Genomic DNA, 20585 nt, shown 5'->3' on the forward strand with positions numbered 1-20585 from the left:
TAACTGGTCATTAGAGTCCTCATCCATCAAAACACACAAGCGCGTACATAATGGGACTATTTGCATAATTACGGTTATGAGCTTGATTTCCGAGCACGTCAGGAGTCCTTTAAGCACACGTGGAAATGTCTGATGATCAAACGTGACGGTTTCAATGGACAATGAATGGAATCGGGAACGCGCTGAAATTTGCTCCTGACGTATTGATGTGTTTGGGTTTTTGCTCTTCTAAAAGTGGCCGGCAAACTTCTCACCTTAGATACTTCCAGTTATTTGACAGGTTTCTTTCTCTCCTGAAAAGCTCATTTTGTGCAAGCAGAGATTGTTATTGGATTTTGAATTCAATTTTTCTTTTACCCCGTTTTTCTGCTGTTTCTGTGAATACTTCAGTAGGTGAAAAAAAATCACAGCTTTTCTTTAATGAACAACAAACACCAAATGGTATCAGGGCTGTGGAAATACGCCTTTTTTTCTTTTATTCGAGCAATATTTGGGAAATATGGGAGTGTCGAGGGTTTAGATTGTGGGGTGATAATAAAATCCTGGCAGATGTATTGTTAACCTCTTCTACCCACTTCCCACTCAGCACAGGCGATTGAGAGGGAAAGAAGGACAGAGAGGAGAGAGTTGGAAACATTACAAATGTTTTACTAATGCTACTGATAAGAAAAGAGAAAATAATACAAAATATACAAAACCAATCTTGAAAGTCTCAGCAACTGCAGAGCCAGCACCCAAAGTCCTGGACTGGACTCTACAGCCAACCGGAGCTGGATTCAGTCTCTCACTGGGCCTCAGTTCGCAGGGACAACCAGCAAGGTCCTCTCCTAATGTCGCCATAAGGAAAAGGGAAAAGAAGGGACGAGATCCTCGTGATCTCCCACTTGTATATGAAGTATTCACGTGAATGGGATGTTATACTCCATTGGTCATTTTCTTGGTCACCTGTTTCTTGTTGCCCCTCTTGTGAGATGTCCATCCATGCTTATCAATAACTTCACATTCCATTGCGATGTTTACCAAATCATGGATCTGTTTCTCCAGGAAAATGCAGCTGATATGAAGCTTTAACTGACAGGCAAATTCACTAAAAGAGAAACTTGTTTTTTAACAAAACCAGGACGGGGGGTTTTACTCATTTCTAGTTGACAGACTGAATTTGAGAACAGAGCTGAACATAAAGTCTCACCTCACACGTTTTGTTCTGTCTGTTGGCAATATTTCTGTAATAATGAATATTCAATGAAAAAGAAATTCCTGAGTTTACCTTACAGAAGAATATACACGCTGATTTGAAGAGGAGTGTAACGTGCAGTTAAGTTTTTAAAAATGTAATATTTTAACTGGAAGTTTGTTCAGCTGTTATAGCCTCGTGTTCTCCTCCAGGACGGGCTATATTTGGTGCTCACTTATCTACATATCGTAGAATCACAGAATGGACTGGGTTGGAAAAGACCTCAGGGATCATCCAGTCCAACCCTTGGTCCAACTCCAGTCCATTGACCAGATCATGGCACTAAGTGCCATGGCCAATCTCAGTTTAAAACCCTCCAGGGCCGGTGAGTCCAGCACCTCCCTGGGCAGCCATTCCAATGCTGACCACTCTCTCTGCACAGAATTGCTTTCTAATCTCCAGCCTCAGTTTCCCCTGGCAGAGTTGAAGCCCATGCCCCCTTGTCCTATTGCTGACTGCCTGGGAGAAGAGCCCAATCCCCCCTGGCTAGAACTGCCCTTCAGGTTGTTCTAGAGAGTGCTGAGCTCACCTCTAAGCCTCCTCCAGACTGAACAAGCCCAGCTCCCTCTCCCCATGCTGAAATAGCAAAGCTTATGAAATTCCTAAAGAATCCAGTAGTGCTTTATAATCTAGAGGAAAAAAAAATTGCCTGAGTTGGTGCTTTTGGGTATGGTTTTGGACATGGATATTTGCTTTCTTAAAGCATCTAACCAAAATCACTTCAATCTGCATTTTTATTGAGAAATATGTAAATGAATAAGCGCTTCATCCATTATTCAAGAAAAGGCATATTTTGTATCACTGATACCTCTGCCAATCTTATCTAAAGATATGCAAATGATTTAATTAAAATAATTATACTGTATAATATACTTGAACTTTGCTCTAAAATAGAATGTATTAATCATTAATGGTACTTGTATTTTTAGATGGAAATACAAAATATTTGATTGATAGTAGATTCTAAACGTCTTTTTCCCCACTTTTTTGCTCAACACCGAGATGTCCCTTGTGACTGTCATTGACAATTGACCTTGTGCATTGAAAAACGGTGGAATTTGGTTTAAAATTACTCAGGTTGTGGCAGAAAAGTGTAATTTTTTGAAAATAGACAAGTGGGTTTGTATGTACCTATGAGACAGTACTCCTTGAGTCTCTTTCCTACTCCCTGCTATTAACTACTACATAGGATTTTTGTAGTGGAGTTGTGTAGTAGAATCACTTGTCATGTCACGGACTTCAGACTAAAAACCAGTTTGATTAAAAAAAGAAGAATATAAAGGCTTGTCGTCCTTCTAAAGCAAAAGGATGCGGAGCACATGGTGGTCTTGTGGATGGAAACTGCAAATTTTAAGCATTAAACCCACAAACAGAAAAGCCTTGTATGGGGAATGAATCATTCCCCTTTTTGAGGCAAAAATACGTCTGTAATCAACTTTGATATTATCAATAAAATGCAAAGCAAAGGCAAATAAGTCTGGGCTGTTGTAGTTTATATTTGAATTATCGAGGATTGTTTTCTAGGCTGTTGTGAACTTGAGGAATCTCAGTAAATACAGAGCATGTGTGTTATGGTTGAGGTCAAAACTGAAGACTTCCGTCTTAGGGTTTCTTATTTAGAACACTTTCTCATCTGTTATTTGAAATAGGACATTTAAATCCATTTGCAGATGAAGGAAAAAACTCAACTTTATCTGATTGAAATTACTGTTTGTGTAGACTAATTGGTTTTTAGCTTTGGTGTTACCAGAGGTTCGTTTAATGTTTTCTAACCCAAGTGTGTTCTGGCTTGATTGCGTTAAATTGGTGGGCAGTGATTCTTAGTTGTGGGAATTTCGCCTTTGATGCCAGAAATAACTAACTAACTATTAAGTGCTACTAAAAAATTGGAAGACAAACTTAGTTTAAATGACTACAGGTAGTTAAAATATGAAATGTCTGTTTTTATCTTGTGAATGTTTTCATTATACCTTGCGGAATGGAGTGAGAAGTGCAAGTTCAAGGGGAGTTAGAATAACTGCAGTTCCATTAGTGGCTACCAAGAATTTACTGCAGGGAAAAATGCCAGTTGTGTATTTTTGTCTCCACCGGCTTGAAAGACACATGAAATTCAGTCTCTATTGCTTTTATTTATTTTAGGGAGCAGCACTTAAATACTTGCCGGCTATCGTCAACGATGTGAAATTAGTGTTTGATCCAAAAGAGCTCAGGTGAGTAGCTAATGAAATGCATAGTGTGAACTTTATCCATGTCTTTATTTTCCATATGCGTAGATACATGCATATAGAAAAAAAAAATATATGGAGGCAGTGAAATGTCCCCACCTACACAGATAGCTTGTTTTTAAAATAACATGTGTGGCATCGAGGTTTGACAAATGTCCTGCCAAACTTTGCAGTCTCATTGCATGTAATCATGTAATGAGATGACAAGAATTCTCCATCAGGCAACTGACATCAAAACTCTGACGCTTTGTGCTTGACCCTTCACTGTTTAATGTATAAATGTGATGTAAATAATAATTTTGGTGCTGTTGACTGAACCCGATTGTTGGATTGACATTTCAGGAGCTCATAAACACGGGAGTGTTGTTAGGAAATAGAAAGGGATGATATTTTAGAACAAAAAAAGCAACAGGGAAACCAAATCAAAACTAGTATTTCAGTGGAAATTTTACCTTGGAGAAGAAAGTTTTTCTTTCGCAGTGGTATTATAAGGTGTTTAAATTGGGGAAAAAACCCATTTTTATTGAATTTCATTGCACAAATTCTTCTATATATTGTCTGCTTTCATTTCTATATTCTGGTGGTCAAAACACAGAAAAGATAAAGTGGAATTAAAATAGGTAAGTATAATCTTATTCTAACATTCCGGTGGCCTGATGAACCTGGAGTTTAGCTTCTGCTTGCCTGTACCATTAAGTTTTTACAGGTACATTTATGTTTCCTATGGCCCAGGGAGTAGCTCTTTGACACAAGTTCTGGAATGTGTTATAGCAAAAGTACTGGGAAAATCAACCAAATGCAAAATACCAGGATTTGGCCTGTTTTACCACAAACACTCCTTTTTTTTCCTGTCACTTGGAGTATTGAAATTGAGGTTGAATAATACTTAAAAGTGAAGGCTCAATGGGAAAATGAGGAAAATGCAAGATTTTAGGAATTGATTCAAAATTATTGAGAAGTCTTTTAAAAACCTGTATTATGTGAGAGCTCAGCTGATGAGTGTGATGGGACTTGATAATCCTAAAAGGTGTGCTTTTCTGGGTTGGTGTTTTGTATGTTGGTGAAAGGTTGTAACGAGAATTATCACTTCTAAAAGGTTTTTGGCTTGTGTGGTCATGTGTTATTCCATGAATGTGAAGTGATGATTGGAGCGAAGAGGCAATAGCACAAATAACTGAAATTTGAAATGTAAAATCTTAAGTGAAACATTTGAAAAGAGCGTGAAACTGAGATAAAACGGAGGGCAAAAAACACACAAAAAAATCTAAACAGACATATTAAGGACAATTCACGTTTATCTGAAATTCCTGCAGAACGTTTGTGCTTGGAAAAAGAAAATGAGATTGCTCAAAATGATGTAGTTGTTTATCATCTTTGCTATCGCGTGTTTTTTACGTGTTTTGGAGCGAGTTTAATGTATTTTTCCGTGTCTCTTTGTAGCAAACTCTTCACTGAATTCATCCTCAACGTCCCCGTGAGCCGTCTCACCATCCAGAAACTTTACTGCTTGATAGAAATAGTTCACAGCGACCTCTTCACGCAGCATGGTGAGCGGGACCTTTGCACTATTACATTGTTGGGTTATTAATTGTGTCCAGACCCCGGTGAGCATGAGGTTTGTCCTTGCTGCCAAATGCCATGGAGGTCACAACCAATTAAGGTTGTCCCATTAGAAGGATGAGAAGATGTAAAATAAGTGAGGAGATGCTAATTGATGCTTATTGCAGGTTATAGATTGCAAAGAAGTGAAAGCAAAACCGTGTAATTTTTAATTTAAAAGGGCACTGAGCATCCAGTGTTATTGTAACTTTAACTGTGATGTGTTTTATCAAAAACTATTAATTCAGCTTGTGTGCTCAGTGATGTTCTATGGAGAAAACGGAAGTTTTTGGTGTCTCTCTCCCTTTAAACTGTCCCCTAGCTGGAGTAAAACAACATATAAACCTTTTAGAGCGTGCTGTTCATCTGCTCTTTATTTTCTCCTTTTACATAAGCGGGCCAGGGAAAGGTAAGTTCAAGCACTTGTCCTACAGATTTATTCATTTGAGGTGAAACACTTTATTCTTGTTCTAGATGACTGCAGGTTAAACTAACCTCAACTAAGGGTTTGCGTGCTGCCGGAGGGATTAATGAGGGAGGAAACAGGCAATGGTCCAATGATCAAGGGAATTCGGAAGGATTCTTGTGTCAGAAGAAAAACACTGGGGCCAGGTGATGCAAAGAGTTGATAACACAGGCTTTCAGGTTGCAATTTAAAGTGTGTTCGTGGTGGGCTGGCTTTGTACCGGCAGCTCTTACACCAGGTCAGGCAGCGTCTGACCACGGCTGTGTAACTTTTGCTGGATCTAGTAACTGTAGTTTCCTTCCAGTTACCAAACAAGTATAAACCCAACGCAGTCTATGCTGCAGTCTGTTATACTCCTTAATTTCACAAAACTGGGTGTGCACACCCAGCTCTGCGCTGCCCTCCTTTCTGCAGCCTCATATCTGACCTGAAAATAAATTAACCCCCCCATCTACAGCCTTTATTCAAGTTAGATTTTCTTTTCCCTTGCTCTGTGGGTTTGAGTTCTTATTACTAAAACGTACTTCGATTGCCTCTCCTCCTCCTCATTGATTCAATAGTTTTTAACTGATAGGCAATACTTTCATGTAAGTATCCAACTAATCCTGTATCATATTGCAGAAATGAGATTTTCTTTTCTAAAAGCAATATGCAGTGCAGGATTGTGGAATTGATGGAAAGCTGTAAAATGTTCAGAAAATCAAACAGCGTTTCATCAGTGTAATTCTGTTGGAGAAAAATTCTCTAATTCTGTGCTTTCAGAGGTCAGAGAAGATTTATTTGTGTCTCCAGAGGAATTAAAATTCAAAACACATGAATTTGTGAAGGTTGAAGGATTTTGGGGTGAGAGGGGCAAGTGTGTGAAGTAGTTTGCTAAAGGTCGAGCTTGAAGAACAATATTGGTTGATGGGTAATTCAGTGGGTTTTAGGAAATCAGAATAGTTTGGGACCCTGGATGAGAATGCACTGTGGTGGTGTGGTTTGGATGTCTTTAAAAAGGGTGTAAATATAGTTTTAAAATCTGTTCACTTTTCTGTTTGTCATATGCCAATTATGTGTTTCCTTTGGAAATTCTAGGGAACTTTTCTTCTTTTATCTATGTAAAGCAGCGAACTTTTGAGACCAAACTTTCTTCCTTTCGTGTCCCTCTCCCCTCCAAAAAACCCCATCTGAAAGCCTGAAATGGAGAAAGCGTTTCTTTAATTCAGCACCTGAAACAATTCTGTGTTGTGAAAATCTTCTCTAAGAGCGTCCAACTATGAGTATGAATTTAAAACTTAGCATGGAACAGTTTTATAATAACCTAATGCATATTTTCAGGTCTAAACATGTAAGTACTGGTAGTTAAACCAAGTGTCTTATCCTTGCAAACGTCAGAATTTTGAGGATTTTTTGTAAATGGTGATTTTGTTTTGTCCCATAGAGTGTTTTGTTTTACAAATGACTTACAGCTGATTACCACGTGAGCTGTGGAGCTGCTGTCTTCTTAAATAGTTAGGAAATCTGGTGATTCTCCATTAGGAAATGGTTTCTCTATTAAATGTCAGTAGACAGCACGTAGCATTCCTAAGAATTCTTATTTGTAGTTACAACTAAAATTCCAGTCTCTGTCTCCATGCTGTGTAGCGGCAGCGAGGTTAGTAAGCATATGTTTTATTCTTTTGGCCACATTAACTACGTGAACCATAAACCAAAGAGACAATCTGCCAGTGTCCCTCCATATGAAACTACTTTAAATTGACAACAATTATTCCATGCGTTCAGCTTCAGCGTAGTTCCCGTATCTGTGTTTCATCCGAAGTCTTTGCTTGGATGCTCATAAATGCCTCCTGAGCATCCTTTTATAAAGATTAATATTTTATTCTCATTGCACGTTCCCGTGACATTAATCATCGTGGGTTGGACTTGTGCGGTCGAGAACAGATGTCACACTATTGTTGTCTGTAATCATTGTGTGTCACACGAGCCATCTTCAGAGCTGGCTTGTGAGCAGGAGGCTAATGGTATAGACTATGGATTTATCAAGGTTGCCCATTAATCATTGCTGGGCGGTGTGTGACAGGCTGATGAGGGTTCACCTTTCCTCTTCTCTGCTCCTAAGTCATCAAGATACAGTTGATCAACCCAGTGTTTTTCAAAATAGTTTATAGCAAAGGACGCACTTAAAATCTTATCGCCTCGTAGAGCGTATTACCATACGACTAGATTTATTTAAAAATATAGGTATTCGTGTGTGTGTGGTGGGTTCCGTCTTTGAATTTTGTTGCCTTCTAGCTCTTAGGAGGAAAGGCTGAGAGAGCTAGGGCTTTTCAGCTTGAGGAAGAGAAAATTGAGATGGGATCTCATCAATGCTGATAAATATCCCAAGGGTGGGTGTCAGAGGATGGACCAGAGTCTGTGCAGTGGTGCCCAATCATAAAATGAGGGGCAACAGGCACAGACTGAAACACAGGAGGTTCCATCTGAATATGAGAAGGTTCCTTCTGTGAGGTGCCAGAGCCTGGCCCAGGCTGCCCAGAGAGGCTGTGGAGTCTCTTTCTCTGAGACATTCAAACCTGCCTGGACCCACCTGTGTGATCTGCTCTGGTGACCCTGTGTGAGCAGCTGGGTTGGACTGGGTGATCTCCAGAGGTCCCTTCAACCCCAACCAGTCTGGGATTCTGCGAAGGATCTGGAAGTCCTTAAAATGATGGAATTGTTTCAGTAGCTGTTTCTGCTTCAGTTTGAACTGATGCTGGGATCTGTTGTGTGAGAGGAAACCAATGCACAAAGGTGTTGGTCTGTTGGATGGGGGTGATGTTGCAGTGAGGAGCAGCAGTGGGGGCTCAGCCACCTGGTGAACCCCAGGACATTCTTCTGATACCCTGCAAGTGACCTTTAAAAACTGCAAGAGAAAGGAAAATGGGTAAAAATCATCCAGTATGTAAATACGAGTGTTACCTATAGATGCTGAGCATTGTGAAGTACTCCTTTGATTTTAGGCATGACTTTTGTCTTTCCATTGGCAATATTTATTGCCTTTTGCATACGTTTTCTCTGCAGACATTCAAACCCGCCTGGACACCTTCCTGTGGAACCTCAGCTGGGTGTTCCTGCTCCATGGGGGGATTGACCTGGATGAGCTTCCCAGGTCCCTTCTGATCCCTGATATTCTGGGATTCTGTGATTTCAGAGCAAGCTCTATATCAGCATTTTTTTCTTAGTGTAAAAGTTCTGTGGGTTATTTGAGAGCTGAGTAATTTTTGGGAAGATTTCAGAGTGTTGGTGCTTGCACAGTTGTCTGGGCTGTGGATGTTTGGGTTTTTTGTTGGTGGTGGTTTACGGGCTTTTTTAAAACACCTGTGGAGGTTTTGAATCTTTTTATCAAGTACCCACCATACATTGGTTGCTTTGTTTTATCCTCCCGTGTTCTAAAACCCACGACAGCTAAAAGCACGCAGCAGATGCTCACCGGTCATTGAGGAAGGCAGAGGGCCCAGAAGGTGGTAACTGAGGAGCGTTCTCAAGTCCACCCAAGGGAACTTAGTCTTTTGTACACGTTGTGTAATCCCAAATGAAGGAGTATGACAAATCAATGTGTTCTTCCTCTCTCAGAAATTCAACGTGAATACCCCATTGATCAGAGCGAACTCCAGACAACCCAACTCAAAGGTGGCATCGCTGCAATTTTCGCCTTCTGCATGCCTGCAGATATTAAATTGATCTGTGACCCTTCACTGCTAGTGGGGCTTGACGGGGACACGGAACATTTTCAGACCTCTAATTAGGGGCCTTTGTAAGTTATTAGAGATTGATTCACCTCACAGGTGTTACCAAGGCATGTTCGTATGTCTTTGCTGGAGTGCTTAGCAACTGTGCATCGGGGTTCTTTCTTTCCCCTGCTATTCAGCAGGTGCTGAGTTGTTGTTTTTTGGGTCTATGCATTTGAAATATGTGACAGCAAACTATTACTTGAAATGCACATATATAATACTTTACCATATTAGGACAGTTTGGAGACTTTGTTTATGTGTAAACAGCTTTAGATCATTTAATGAGCATCCTGGTAAATTCAGGGAATTGTGTTCAGTGGAGATCACCACCTCCTTTCACTTCTAATATCTGCATAGAATTAGAATAATACAGTTGTAAACAAATAATGGGAGCTTATGATGAAGGTGTTTCTCTGTTACTAGATTTGGATCGTTTGTAATCGAATTCTCTGCTGCCTAATACAGAAGAATATGAGGGGAAGTGATAAAGTCATGGGTGGGCATATTTCCCCTTGTAGATGCATTGCGGAGTTGAATGTTGGTTTCTTGAGGCAAAAATTTCAACAAGTGCCCCATGATTTTTCTCATTTTGGAGCTATAAAGCTGGAGGTTAAATGACCAAGAAGCAATTAAATAGAAAAACTCTACATTGAAGAAACTAACTCTTCAAAGTACTTTCTTTGAGAGATCCCACTTGCATGTTCCAAGTGAACGTGTATTTACAGGAGTCACTTGAGACTGGAAAATGCTTCTCTTTGAGCTGTTAGAAGTTGGCTGTGCTTATCCACTGTTATTTCTCATCCTCCATGCATGAGCGTACAGGGCAAAATGCGGATGCTGCTGTTTCAGTTCCTTTCTAACATCTTGTTGAGATGGAGTGCTCTCTATTCTGCACTATAGTATGGTTTTTCTTGATTATTCTTTATGCCAGTGACTTTTATTTTTCCCTGCTGCGCAGTTTGCGAGAGCAGAATTCCAACCTCTGTGCTGCGTATCTTGCCATAGGGACGAGTTTGTGGGGGTTTTCCTCCCATAACTCTTGGCTTCTCTGTAGGAGGCAGAGGTTGTGGTCTCCAATGGCCTGGGAGTCCTGGAGAGGCTGCAGAGAATAGTTCAAGTCATTGCGGTGGGACCTGGGCAGCCTGATTTTGGGTCAAGATGTCCCTGCTCATGGCAGGGGTTGGACTGGATGAGTTTTGAAGATCCCTTCCAACCCGAACTATTCTACGATGCTGTGATTCTATGACCTTACGGCACTGGCTGACAGTTTCTGGCAGACTTTGGGCAGAAGCTGTTTCCTTATGAAGTCCATCTTTGTCTCATCCATCCCCTTTCCTTCTCTTTTTGAGTGGCAAAAGCAAGTCCTCATGAGCCTATACCTTCGTAGACTCAGAGAATGTCCTGAGCTGGAAGGGACCCCCAAGGATCATGGAGTCCAGCTCGTGTCCCTACACAGGACACCCCACAGGTCCCCCCGTGTGTCTGAGGACGCTGTCCAGTCTCTTGTTGAACACTGTCAGGTTGGGGCCGTGACACCTCCCTGGGAGCCTGGTCAGTGTCCAGCACCTCAGGGTGAAGAACCTTTTCCTCATGTCCATCTGACCCTCCCTGGCACATCTCCTTACCATTCCCTCAGATCCTAAATCACTGAGATTTGTCAAGTGAGAGTAATTTTCACTTGGCCCAGAGTGTGTAATGCCCATATCAGTTTTTCTACTTGAAGCCCAACCACACCACCATAAGCAAGTATCGATTGATTAATCCTTGGCACTCCTTTGCCTCCTGGCTGTCAGGTTTTTCTGGTACCTTCAGTGGATATTTTAGCACTGGTGATGCTGCCTTTTCCATCCCATGCTTGTAACCAGCCGACTGTCACCTGAGCCTCACTTAATTGAGATTGACTTCTAGTTCTCATTTCTTGGTCCTGCACTGTCTGTTGTGGGCTGTATGTTACTCTCACTCCTGATGTTGGGCTCGTGATACTGTTCCGGAGCTATTTAAAATCCTCTTAAGTAAAGACTTAATTCAGTGCTCATGAGCATTTGTAAATGTTCAGGGGCTTCAGCTTTTGTGAGAATAATCTCTAAGCAATGATATAGTCATTAAGGACTGCCATGAAGCCTCCTCTTGTGAGTCATCCATGTGCCATCAAGTCCAAGCAATTTGGGTAATATCACTAAAAAAAAAAGAGTCGATGTGTTATATCTTTTGTGTGGCTGTCGAGAGCTTCATCTTAATTTTCCCAGGTACTGTATTAATTAGATATCTCATGGGCCGACAGCCAGTGTAGCGTTTGATAAAGTGGGTCCTTCAGTTGTGTTTTCAGAGATCATCTGCCAGGTAGATTTTATAGCACAAGGGCAACTTTTTGGAGCGACCTGTGTTGCGATAGCATATGTCCATCTGTCAGGAAAATAAAACTGTTGTGTTTGAAGATACTGTTCACCTGTGTACACACTGGTAGGTGTGCTGTTTTCTGCCTGTCTTATGGATATGAGTCCTCTGAGATAAATCTGCCTGCTAGCTCGGTGGTTCTGAGACACTGTGCTCCTTCCTTAGGGCACAGCAGAGCTCGCACCTCCTTCCAGACCCACCTGAGATACTTCGGCAGATGGGGAAGGAAAGAGCCTTGGGAACTGGTGTCCAGTAGGGTGAAATAGCTGCAGAAATCTCATGTTTTACTTCTGTTTCTGTTCTACAATATTATTTAGAAGAGGTGGACAAATACCAAAACCCTCTTAATTCCTCCCTGTCCCTTCCTGCTCTCCGTTCCCTTACCCCAAATACGTTTCAGTACTATGCTGATGGTTTATACATTGTGTAATTTGAATATCATTATTTCTTGCTGAGTAAATCAGGTTCTGATGAACAAGAATAACCAGTTCCCTCTGTTGGGCATGGATTTATTTCAGGGCTGGGAATGGGGGAGGCTGGAAAGAGCAGGTTCCGGGGGTAGGAACGCACCCAGGTCCCTGCACTGTGCAAGGTAATTTGCAGGTTTTACAATCGCTATATTGATCAGATCAGTGTCCCAGTGTTACCTGCTGGTAGGTTTAGGAGCATCAATCTTTGTCCTTATTTCCCATACCTTCTTGACTCAAGCCAAAATGTTGAGCTCAGTTATTGCATTGTGTCCATTTTCCTCATCGCTCTGCAAGTCCTGTACTTGCCTTGTAGAAACCACATCTGAATACCAGCATAAAGTATTTCAGCAACATTCTTTGAGCCATAAAAGACCATATCATGCAGCTCAACGTTAATCTGAATACCATCCTCCATCTCGGTCAATCATATTTGTACACTTGGGCGATGCCGCATTGGGAACCAGCGCAGATGAAGTAAAGGATGTTTAATATACTTTGCCAATGCTCAACCAGACGAGCAAGTGGGAAGTCGTGTGTAATTCTGTGTGTGATGCCGTGGGATGGCCCTGATTGGGTCCCATTAATCAGTGTTTTTAAGCAGAGGCAGTTAACATCAGTGCGATGCTTGTCCAAATGCTCTTAACCTAATCACTTCATTTTTTACTTACTTACAGCCTTTTCAGGTTTCTATGTTTTGGGTTGAAAAGGCAGCGAGTGGAAATCTGGAAGTTATCTTATTTTCCTAGATGTTGTGTTGTATGTAAGCGCTGAAGCAGGTTGGTTATGAAGTTGTTCAACGCTGTGTATGTAACCTGGTGTTCTGTGTGCAGACTGCAGGGAAATCTTGCTGCCAACGATGACGGATCAGCTCAAGTATCACTTGGAAAGACAAGAAGACTTGGAGGCTTGTTGCCAGCTGCTGAGTAACATCCTGGAAGTGCTTTACAAGAAAGATGTGGTTAGTATCTTACGGTTCTGTGATGATTAGCACTTAAATGTATCTTAGAATTAACTCCTGATGGCTTACATTTTATTTTCTTATTTTTTTCCCCTTTAACCAGTCTTTTTTAAGTCTTCTTTTTGGGTTCCTAGTGATGAGGACGTGTCGTGTGACATCTCAGGATGTTTATTGCTGTTTTTATTACAGCACAGTTGTCCAATAACACTTCCAGACATTGGTTAGGTACTGAATAAACCGATATTTTTAGGATTTCAGCCTTTCCCTTCCACCTCTACCAGGAAATAAGAAAAATACTTGTTTTGTGCGTGCTGGTTTTTTTTGTGGTGCGTTTTATGTCTTTTTGTTTTTTCCCCATGAGCATTTTGGGAAGTGCACGTTTGAGTTGTACGGATATATATGAACATATACTTTTGTTGACACAGCAAACCTGTTAACTTTCTGAAGTACCATTTAAATTTAGCTAGCAGAATTCTCCACCTCAGTGAGAGGCAACATGAATTGGGATGTGGTTGCTTCTGCGTGAATATTACAACTAGTGTAGGTGTCTTGTCCATCCTGAATGTGTAATAAACGTAGGAGAAGGTTGTGCGTGAGAACCCGTGCAGTGCCCTGGGCTGGTCTGCAGGTAATTGTAATGTATAATAGTCCCTTTTTTGTGGTCTTTTCTTGACTTCACACCAATGTGGGAATATTAGTGCTTTGCCAGAGAGCTGCAATGATTTGATGCTCTCTTAAAGAAGTTTGGGCTGATGAGGCTACTGCCTGAACTTTCAATGCTATATAGGATTGCACACTAATTTAGCTGTAAAGGATCGCAGGGGTCAGCTGCTTACATGGGTATCTGGCATCTTATTTGACTTATTTTTGGATTTGTTCTGATTTTTGTCTCTTTTTTGAAGTAGTTCTGTGGGACTGAAGTAGCTGTGGTGTTCCCTGTAGACGTTATCCCAATGACACATTGTCAGCAGCAGGAAGAAGAGTCTACAGGAGCAGTAGCTGTTTATATTTGTACTGACAATGGGTCATTTTTCAAATGAACAAATGCATTCTTCATGTATGCGAGTCTGCCTTTGGTAATGAAGCGTAATCCAGCCATAAGATGTGGGTTATTATACAGATCCGGGGCAAAAAATAAAATGGTTCGTGGAAATATTTGATGGTCAAGAAGCAACACAAAGATGCTGCTTCATTTAGATAATTATCTGGGAAAACACTTGCAAATATTGGCTCTAGTATTCTTTCCCCTTTCCATCTCACAGACCCTTTTGAAGTCTTCTTCAGAGCAGTGAAAATGATGAAGAAACCTGTTCATAAAGATGGGAGCAAAGCTCATCTGTTTCATTCTCCCTGTCTTGTGTTTTTGGCTTTGGTTCTGTAGCCATTGTTCTGCACGCCGTTTCTGAACCTGTTCCTAAAAGCTGGTTGCACTAAATAATTCATTTTCAACTCTTTCAGCAATAGCGGCAGACGACTTCTGATACAGAAATATTAATTTGAAGCAATTTGCTGACATTGCCGTTCCCTAACTCAAGTTTTGCTTTGCTTTTCTGTTTCTTTTAATTGAGCTGTTGCGGAGTAAGTCCCCCGATTTGGTAATACCGGATTTGGTAATGCCTGTTTGATGTGGGAAAAATGACTTAGGAAAATAAAAGTATTTGGTAACTAAATGTCTTAGGCTTTGCTATATTTCCATGGACTTGCTCTTCATTTAAATAATTGCAATGGTACTTGTTAATTTATCAGTAACACGTATTAATAAAATAGACTTTGCATGGTGTTTGTTAAAACGGGAGACTAATTTTCTGCTTTTGATCAACAGCAGTGAGTGATGTTTTATTTAACTTTCACAAGATGGGCAGGCATAAATAGTTCAATTGTGCTGGTGTCTGCTGTATCTCGTTACCACTAATTTATTCTTTTTCCTTAGGGGCCAACACAACGACATGTCCAGATAATCATGGAGAAGCTATTGAGGACGGTAAACAGAACAGTCATTTCCATGGGACGTGATTCGGAGCTCATTGTAAGTGTCTCTTGATGTAAACTTAAATACCTCTGTCACATCTTTTTTGAACCTGACTGTAATAGGATTTAAATCCCAGGCGACCCAAAGCAATCAAAACCTTCTGTAACCGTCTTGGTGTTCAGTAAGCTGTAAAACATTGACTTGTCATTTTTCCTGTACTTTGCACAGAGGGAGAAAGAGATATTTAAAAAATATCGGTGGTCAGGTGATTTGCCAGATTTTAATGTCTGTGTTCACCAAAACTATGAACTATTTGTAATTAGCAGCTAAAAAGTGCAGAAGTGAAAGACTTACACATTTGTTACTACACCAGCAATCGTTTGACTCTACAAGCATTCACTTGACTTTTTTGACTACGACTGAGAACCAAGAGAACGACAGCATTTAAATGACTGAAGAATAGAATAAAGCCCCAAATTATTACTTTTGGAAAATCTAGAGGAAGGACTGATAGAATAATTGCAACTCATCACATTCCGCTTTGGTGGCATAGCACTGTGATTTTTAAGGCCTGGCATTTGCATTTTTCAACTATATTATTGATATTGGTCTAAATAATGAAACAGTCTTGAGGCCTATTGACATGTAACATGGGGATATATCTTAGTGTGGTCTTGTGAGCCTCACTGTGTGTTTGCTTTTATCTTATAGTCTTCTTTAGCTGTCTGCATATATAGGAAGCTGGTCAAACTGGACCAGATTTCTCATCTGTTTGAATAGCTGTCCTGTTCTACATTAATTTGGTTCAGTTTGGTTCGATACACTGATTAATTACTTTCTTAAAGAAAGGTTTTATTTGTTAGTTGTCTACATCTGAGTCCGTTAGCACTTTCTGGTTTTGAATTCTGTTCTTTTCCGATTTTATTTCTCCATTTAATTGCACGCAGTGATATTTGGCTTGTTATGAGAAGGCGCTTTGTCGTTAGTTACTGCTGTTTACATGGCATATGGCGGTGCTTGTGTTGGCAAACATAGCACAACTTTAGCTTTGTTTTCAGTGCGTCGTCCACTAACTTTGGTTTTGTTTTGCCTTCCACTTTTATCACTTTGATTGGCAATAATAGTTTTTTGTCCTAAGAATGCGATAACGCATCACCAGACCCATTGCTGGAGCAAGAAACGGTCTTAAGCAGAGATCATTCTTACAGAATTTATAATGCCGGGATGCAGTAACAGTGAAAGGAAGACCAAAGGTTTATATGTTGCTATTTTGTGTGTTACCACAGAAATTAATAATAATATGCAGGAACTTTCTGTACAAGGGTGCAAAACTTCTTCCCCCAGTTGCACAGAAGGTGTAGTCTTGTAAGAAAATTCTTCAGTTATGGTTAGAATGTGAGTTAATTATTGTTTTGACAAACATGATTTAGTTGATATTTTAAAATGTTACTCCTTTTGCATTGATCAAATTATATTTGAAAACTTCCCCTGTATGTATTTTAACTAAGTGCAGTTGTATTTAAAATATCTGTAGTGAGCATGAATGCAGCTTGAAATCACTCTGTCCGCACACTCTGTAATTATGTAATGAGTGTTAATAGGACTGGGTCTTTTCAAGGAGTACTTTCTCCTATCTTTAAATATAGTCATTGCAGAAAGGGTCCTCTTGTAATCAACCAGTAACAATTCATTTTTGTGGCATCAGCAAAGTAGGATGAGGAAAATGCAAGTGATGATTAATAAGCATAACCCGACTACTCTTGGCTCAGAATCAGGTTGAAATGATGTATTAACTTTTGTCAATAGTAATATAGCTTTACTTGGAACTTATACTAGACAATTAAGTGTAAAGGATGAGTATGAGGAATGAATTTTAAAAATAAAGGGTCTTATAGAGGAAAAGTCCAAGTAACAACTTTTTCAAATGAAGTAAACTACAGAACATTGCCCTTTTTTTCTTAAATAAAGAGCGGTATCGGTGTACTAAAGCTGGCACGTTTTCACCTTGGAGAATTACTTAAGCTGTGTCATCTTCATCCAAAACCTGATGTTGCATAATACGCTTATAAAAAAGTCCAGAGGAATTGGCATCTGCTCGTGTATAGGTGAGCTATATATCTGTGAAGATTTATCAGCTCTTAGCTTCATTCTGGAAACGTTCCTTGGAGGATCCTGCTTGGATTATCTCCAACAAATGGAAGATGCAGTTGGAGACAAGACTCCTTTTCTGTTAGGCAGCAATACAGAAACATGGGTTAATAATCCCCTTCTCACATTCTTTATAAACCTCCGCCCCAGTTGCTGTGGAACTACGGTGGCATTTGGGATGCATCAACTTTGGGTCTGTAGGGGTCAACATCAAAGACAATCGGTTTGTAGAAATCGTTTCAGTTCGTATGTTAGTAATGTTCTCTGTGTACTCTTTGGAGTTTGAGGCTTGGTGGCTTAGACTTGAGTTATTTTTGAGCGTGTGTTAAGTCAGAACAGCCAGTGTTTCCGAGAGGCTGGAGTTCTGTGCGATAAGTCAGAAAATTGTAAAGAATTTAAGCGATCGGTTGAAAATGTGGTTATATTGGAACAGAGGCGATGGAAGTGGGAGGCTTAAACATAATGTACTCTTTACATTAGTGAACAAAGTCTTCAAATAGAAGACGAGGTTGCTGGGTGTGCTAATGTAAGGGGAACGTAAGACACTGGATTTACTGTTTCAGGAGGATAAGGAAGACTGGGTATTGGGTAGGACCTTCCAATGTTTTTTTGGTCTTCAATGTTCTTCAAGGCTGGATCCCACATCTGTCGCAAAGTTTCTGTCTATTCAGCATTAAATTGCCCATTAACAGTGTTTAATTGAAGGTGGTGCCTTTTCTACAGTGGGGAACAGGCTGGATTGATTCTCCAGGAGCCTCACTTGACTTTGCTCATCTTTTTGTTGAGTTTTTGCTTCCTTATATGTGTGAGCTTCTATATAAAAATCATAAGCTATTTTCATCACCTATCTTCAAAAGAGAACTATCTTGAAATTAGTTAGACCAGTTGTGAGAAGGAAAACTAAACAATAAATAAAAAAAACAGAGTATAAGTGATAAACTAAAATCTGATTTGACCATATTTTTTGTAGAAGTTGGCAGCCAATTGAATTTCAGTTTTCATTTGTGGAACTGCAAAATTTCTTCTAGTCTCCAGAACTTCCAAAAACCCCATCCCTCAGTTTCACCGGTGTCTGTACTAACTAAGATTAAGCACAGTCTGGCCACTTAAACAGGTTGTTTCAGTGAAAGCAGTGAATTTATATACTTGGAAATTAGCATTAGTTTCCAGCCTGCCGTAGCAAACGAGCTTTTAATGTGCAAGAAGAATCTTGTCGCCAGTTTAATACTCATTATTTTTGGTTACTTTTTCCCCTGGAAGTCCCACGGTGATTTTCACTTGGTCCATTCGCTGAGTAGCAGGTTCAGAGTGGGTTATCGCAGTGAACTCGATGCAGATCGTGAGTTGTCTGATGGAAGGTTGGAGTTTGTTGCTTTGAGCTACTTTTCCAAGTGCCCAGAGCTCACAAAATCCTTCCTACTGAAGAATGTGCTGTCTGAAGAAAGAAAATAAATTGAATTCACATGTTTGAGTCTCTTTTTTGAAGGAACAGGCTACCCAGGGCAGTGCTGGAGTCACCATCCATGGAGGGGTTTAAAAGGCGTTTAGACGAGGTTCTTAGGGACATGGGTTAATACCAGAGGTAGGTTATGGTTGGACTCGATGATCCTGAGGGCCTCTTCCAACCAAAATGATTCTATTATTCTATAATTTAAAAGCATCTCTTTCCTTGCCTGGTAACTTTTGAGGATGTGAGTGAGGCTATTGGCCTCCTTCAGTAAATCGAAGTGACTGGCCGAGGTGGTAGGTCCAAAATGAACCATGAGTCGTCCCTGCTTCCTTGTGGTCAGCAGCTTGCTATGTTTTTCATTTACAAAGAAAAACAAGCTCGTTGCTGAACTCTTTTAATTTCAGAAAGGATGGTGTTCTTTGTATCCATATGTGGAGAATTTTTGGAAGGTAGTTCCATTGGCAGATTCGTGCAACTGTATGATCGTTGCCTATGAAACAGACAATTTTTGGTTCCTTTATGTGGTGGAACAAATCAGATCCCATTTTGATACAGCAAAATGTTTAAGAGCCAAGAACATAGGGAGAGGTTTTGTCCCTAAGAGGGGTGGCTCTGAAAAGCAGGTGGTGCTTTGTGGTGAACAAAGTCAGCGTGAACACCTGCTGTGATGGGGAAAAAAAATGCTATTTTAGATACTCTTGAGGTGCATGACTAGGAAGCAGTGGACAGGACGGGACTTGGACTTTACTGATGAGTGGAGTGTTCTCCATATCGCTTTTTCTCCCGTTTACACTTCAGAACAAGGATGTGATAAAGAAGTCACCAGAACATAGAGAACACAAGTGATTTGTCGTGTGAGGTGTGAAAACCATCTTGAGGTTACTAGGAAGAAGATTTAGAGGTGCTCCTCAAAGAGGGTGGTGGATTCTCCATCTCTTGGCACCTTCCGGGCAGGATGACTTGCTGGAGGGCAGTAAAACACAAAGCCAAGTCTAAGTAAATCATGAGTTATTGAGGGTCGCGGGAGGGAGTTCTGGGGTTGAAGTTACTTAGGAGTTGAAGCCAGAAGTCAGTTGCCTTCCTGTGCCTTCAAATCTGTCAAGTTTAGGGTGGATGAGTTTTAAAACGTTGGGGAGAAAGCCTTATTTTCTTCACCGGACTTTTACGGCATAAAATTATCATCCTTTGTTTTATTGAGTTGTGTGTTTTCTTCACTTCCAAAAACACATGGAATTATGGATTGCAAGCGAATTTCACAAAAGCTGAAGTGGTGGTTGAGTGATGGTCGTGATTTTGTTCCATCGCTAATATTGAGGGTTTTTTTAATGTTGTAAAATGAGTAATATCCCCAATGCAGCAATGGAGTGTTTATCAGAACAAGCTGCGTTCACCTAAATAAATGGAGAGAAAATTCCTACCACTCCAGTTACTTTAATAAGCCATGGTTGTATTTTATGGATGCTGGAAGAATACTAATAATTGTTTCACGCAGTCCGTTCCGTTCTATTAGAACAGAATTGTGTCAGTATAGCGGTTATATTTTTAGTGGCAATCCAGTTAACTAATTCCAGTAGTAATATATAATATGTGTTTTATACAGATGCTAAAGAAATGCGATCTAACAGTATACTTGATTTGAAACTGTTCATGAAAAATGAATCTATCTGATTTTGAAAAAGTGTTTAACCTTTAAAACAGAGTGAAATTAAAGTCATAGGCGGTGGTTTTGCATCTTAAGAAAAAGCAAACACTTTGTACCAATGGTAGGATTTTTCAGTTTTAATCGTGATTTTTTTTTTTCAGTTTATCCTGATTTTTAAACTATTTTTACAGTGACTGTTTTTCCTTTAAGAAAACAAGTGATACCCACATGAATAGTGTTTCCTAATAGTTCTAAAACAAAGAATGTAACTGTTGCTT

General features: G+C 40.1%; 1 protein-coding gene across 2 annotated transcripts in view; it reads left to right on the forward strand.

The window, feature by feature from the left end:
• Positions 1 to 20585, forward strand: part of DOCK1 (dedicator of cytokinesis 1) — a 277211-nt gene that overhangs the window by 68994 nt on the left and 187632 nt on the right. For both annotated transcript variants that reach the window (XM_065843012.2, XM_065843013.2), the window contains exons 24-27: positions 3374 to 3444; positions 4900 to 5006; positions 12971 to 13098; positions 15029 to 15124. In XM_065843012.2, coding sequence (XP_065699084.1) covers positions 3374 to 3444; positions 4900 to 5006; positions 12971 to 13098; positions 15029 to 15124 — 402 coding nt within the window. The remainder of the gene's footprint in view (positions 1 to 3373; positions 3445 to 4899; positions 5007 to 12970; positions 13099 to 15028; positions 15125 to 20585) is intronic.

Source organism: Patagioenas fasciata, chromosome 8 (genome assembly GCF_037038585.1).
Source record: "Patagioenas fasciata isolate bPatFas1 chromosome 8, bPatFas1.hap1, whole genome shotgun sequence".
In the NCBI taxonomy this organism is placed as follows: Eukaryota; Metazoa; Chordata; class Aves; order Columbiformes; family Columbidae; genus Patagioenas; species Patagioenas fasciata.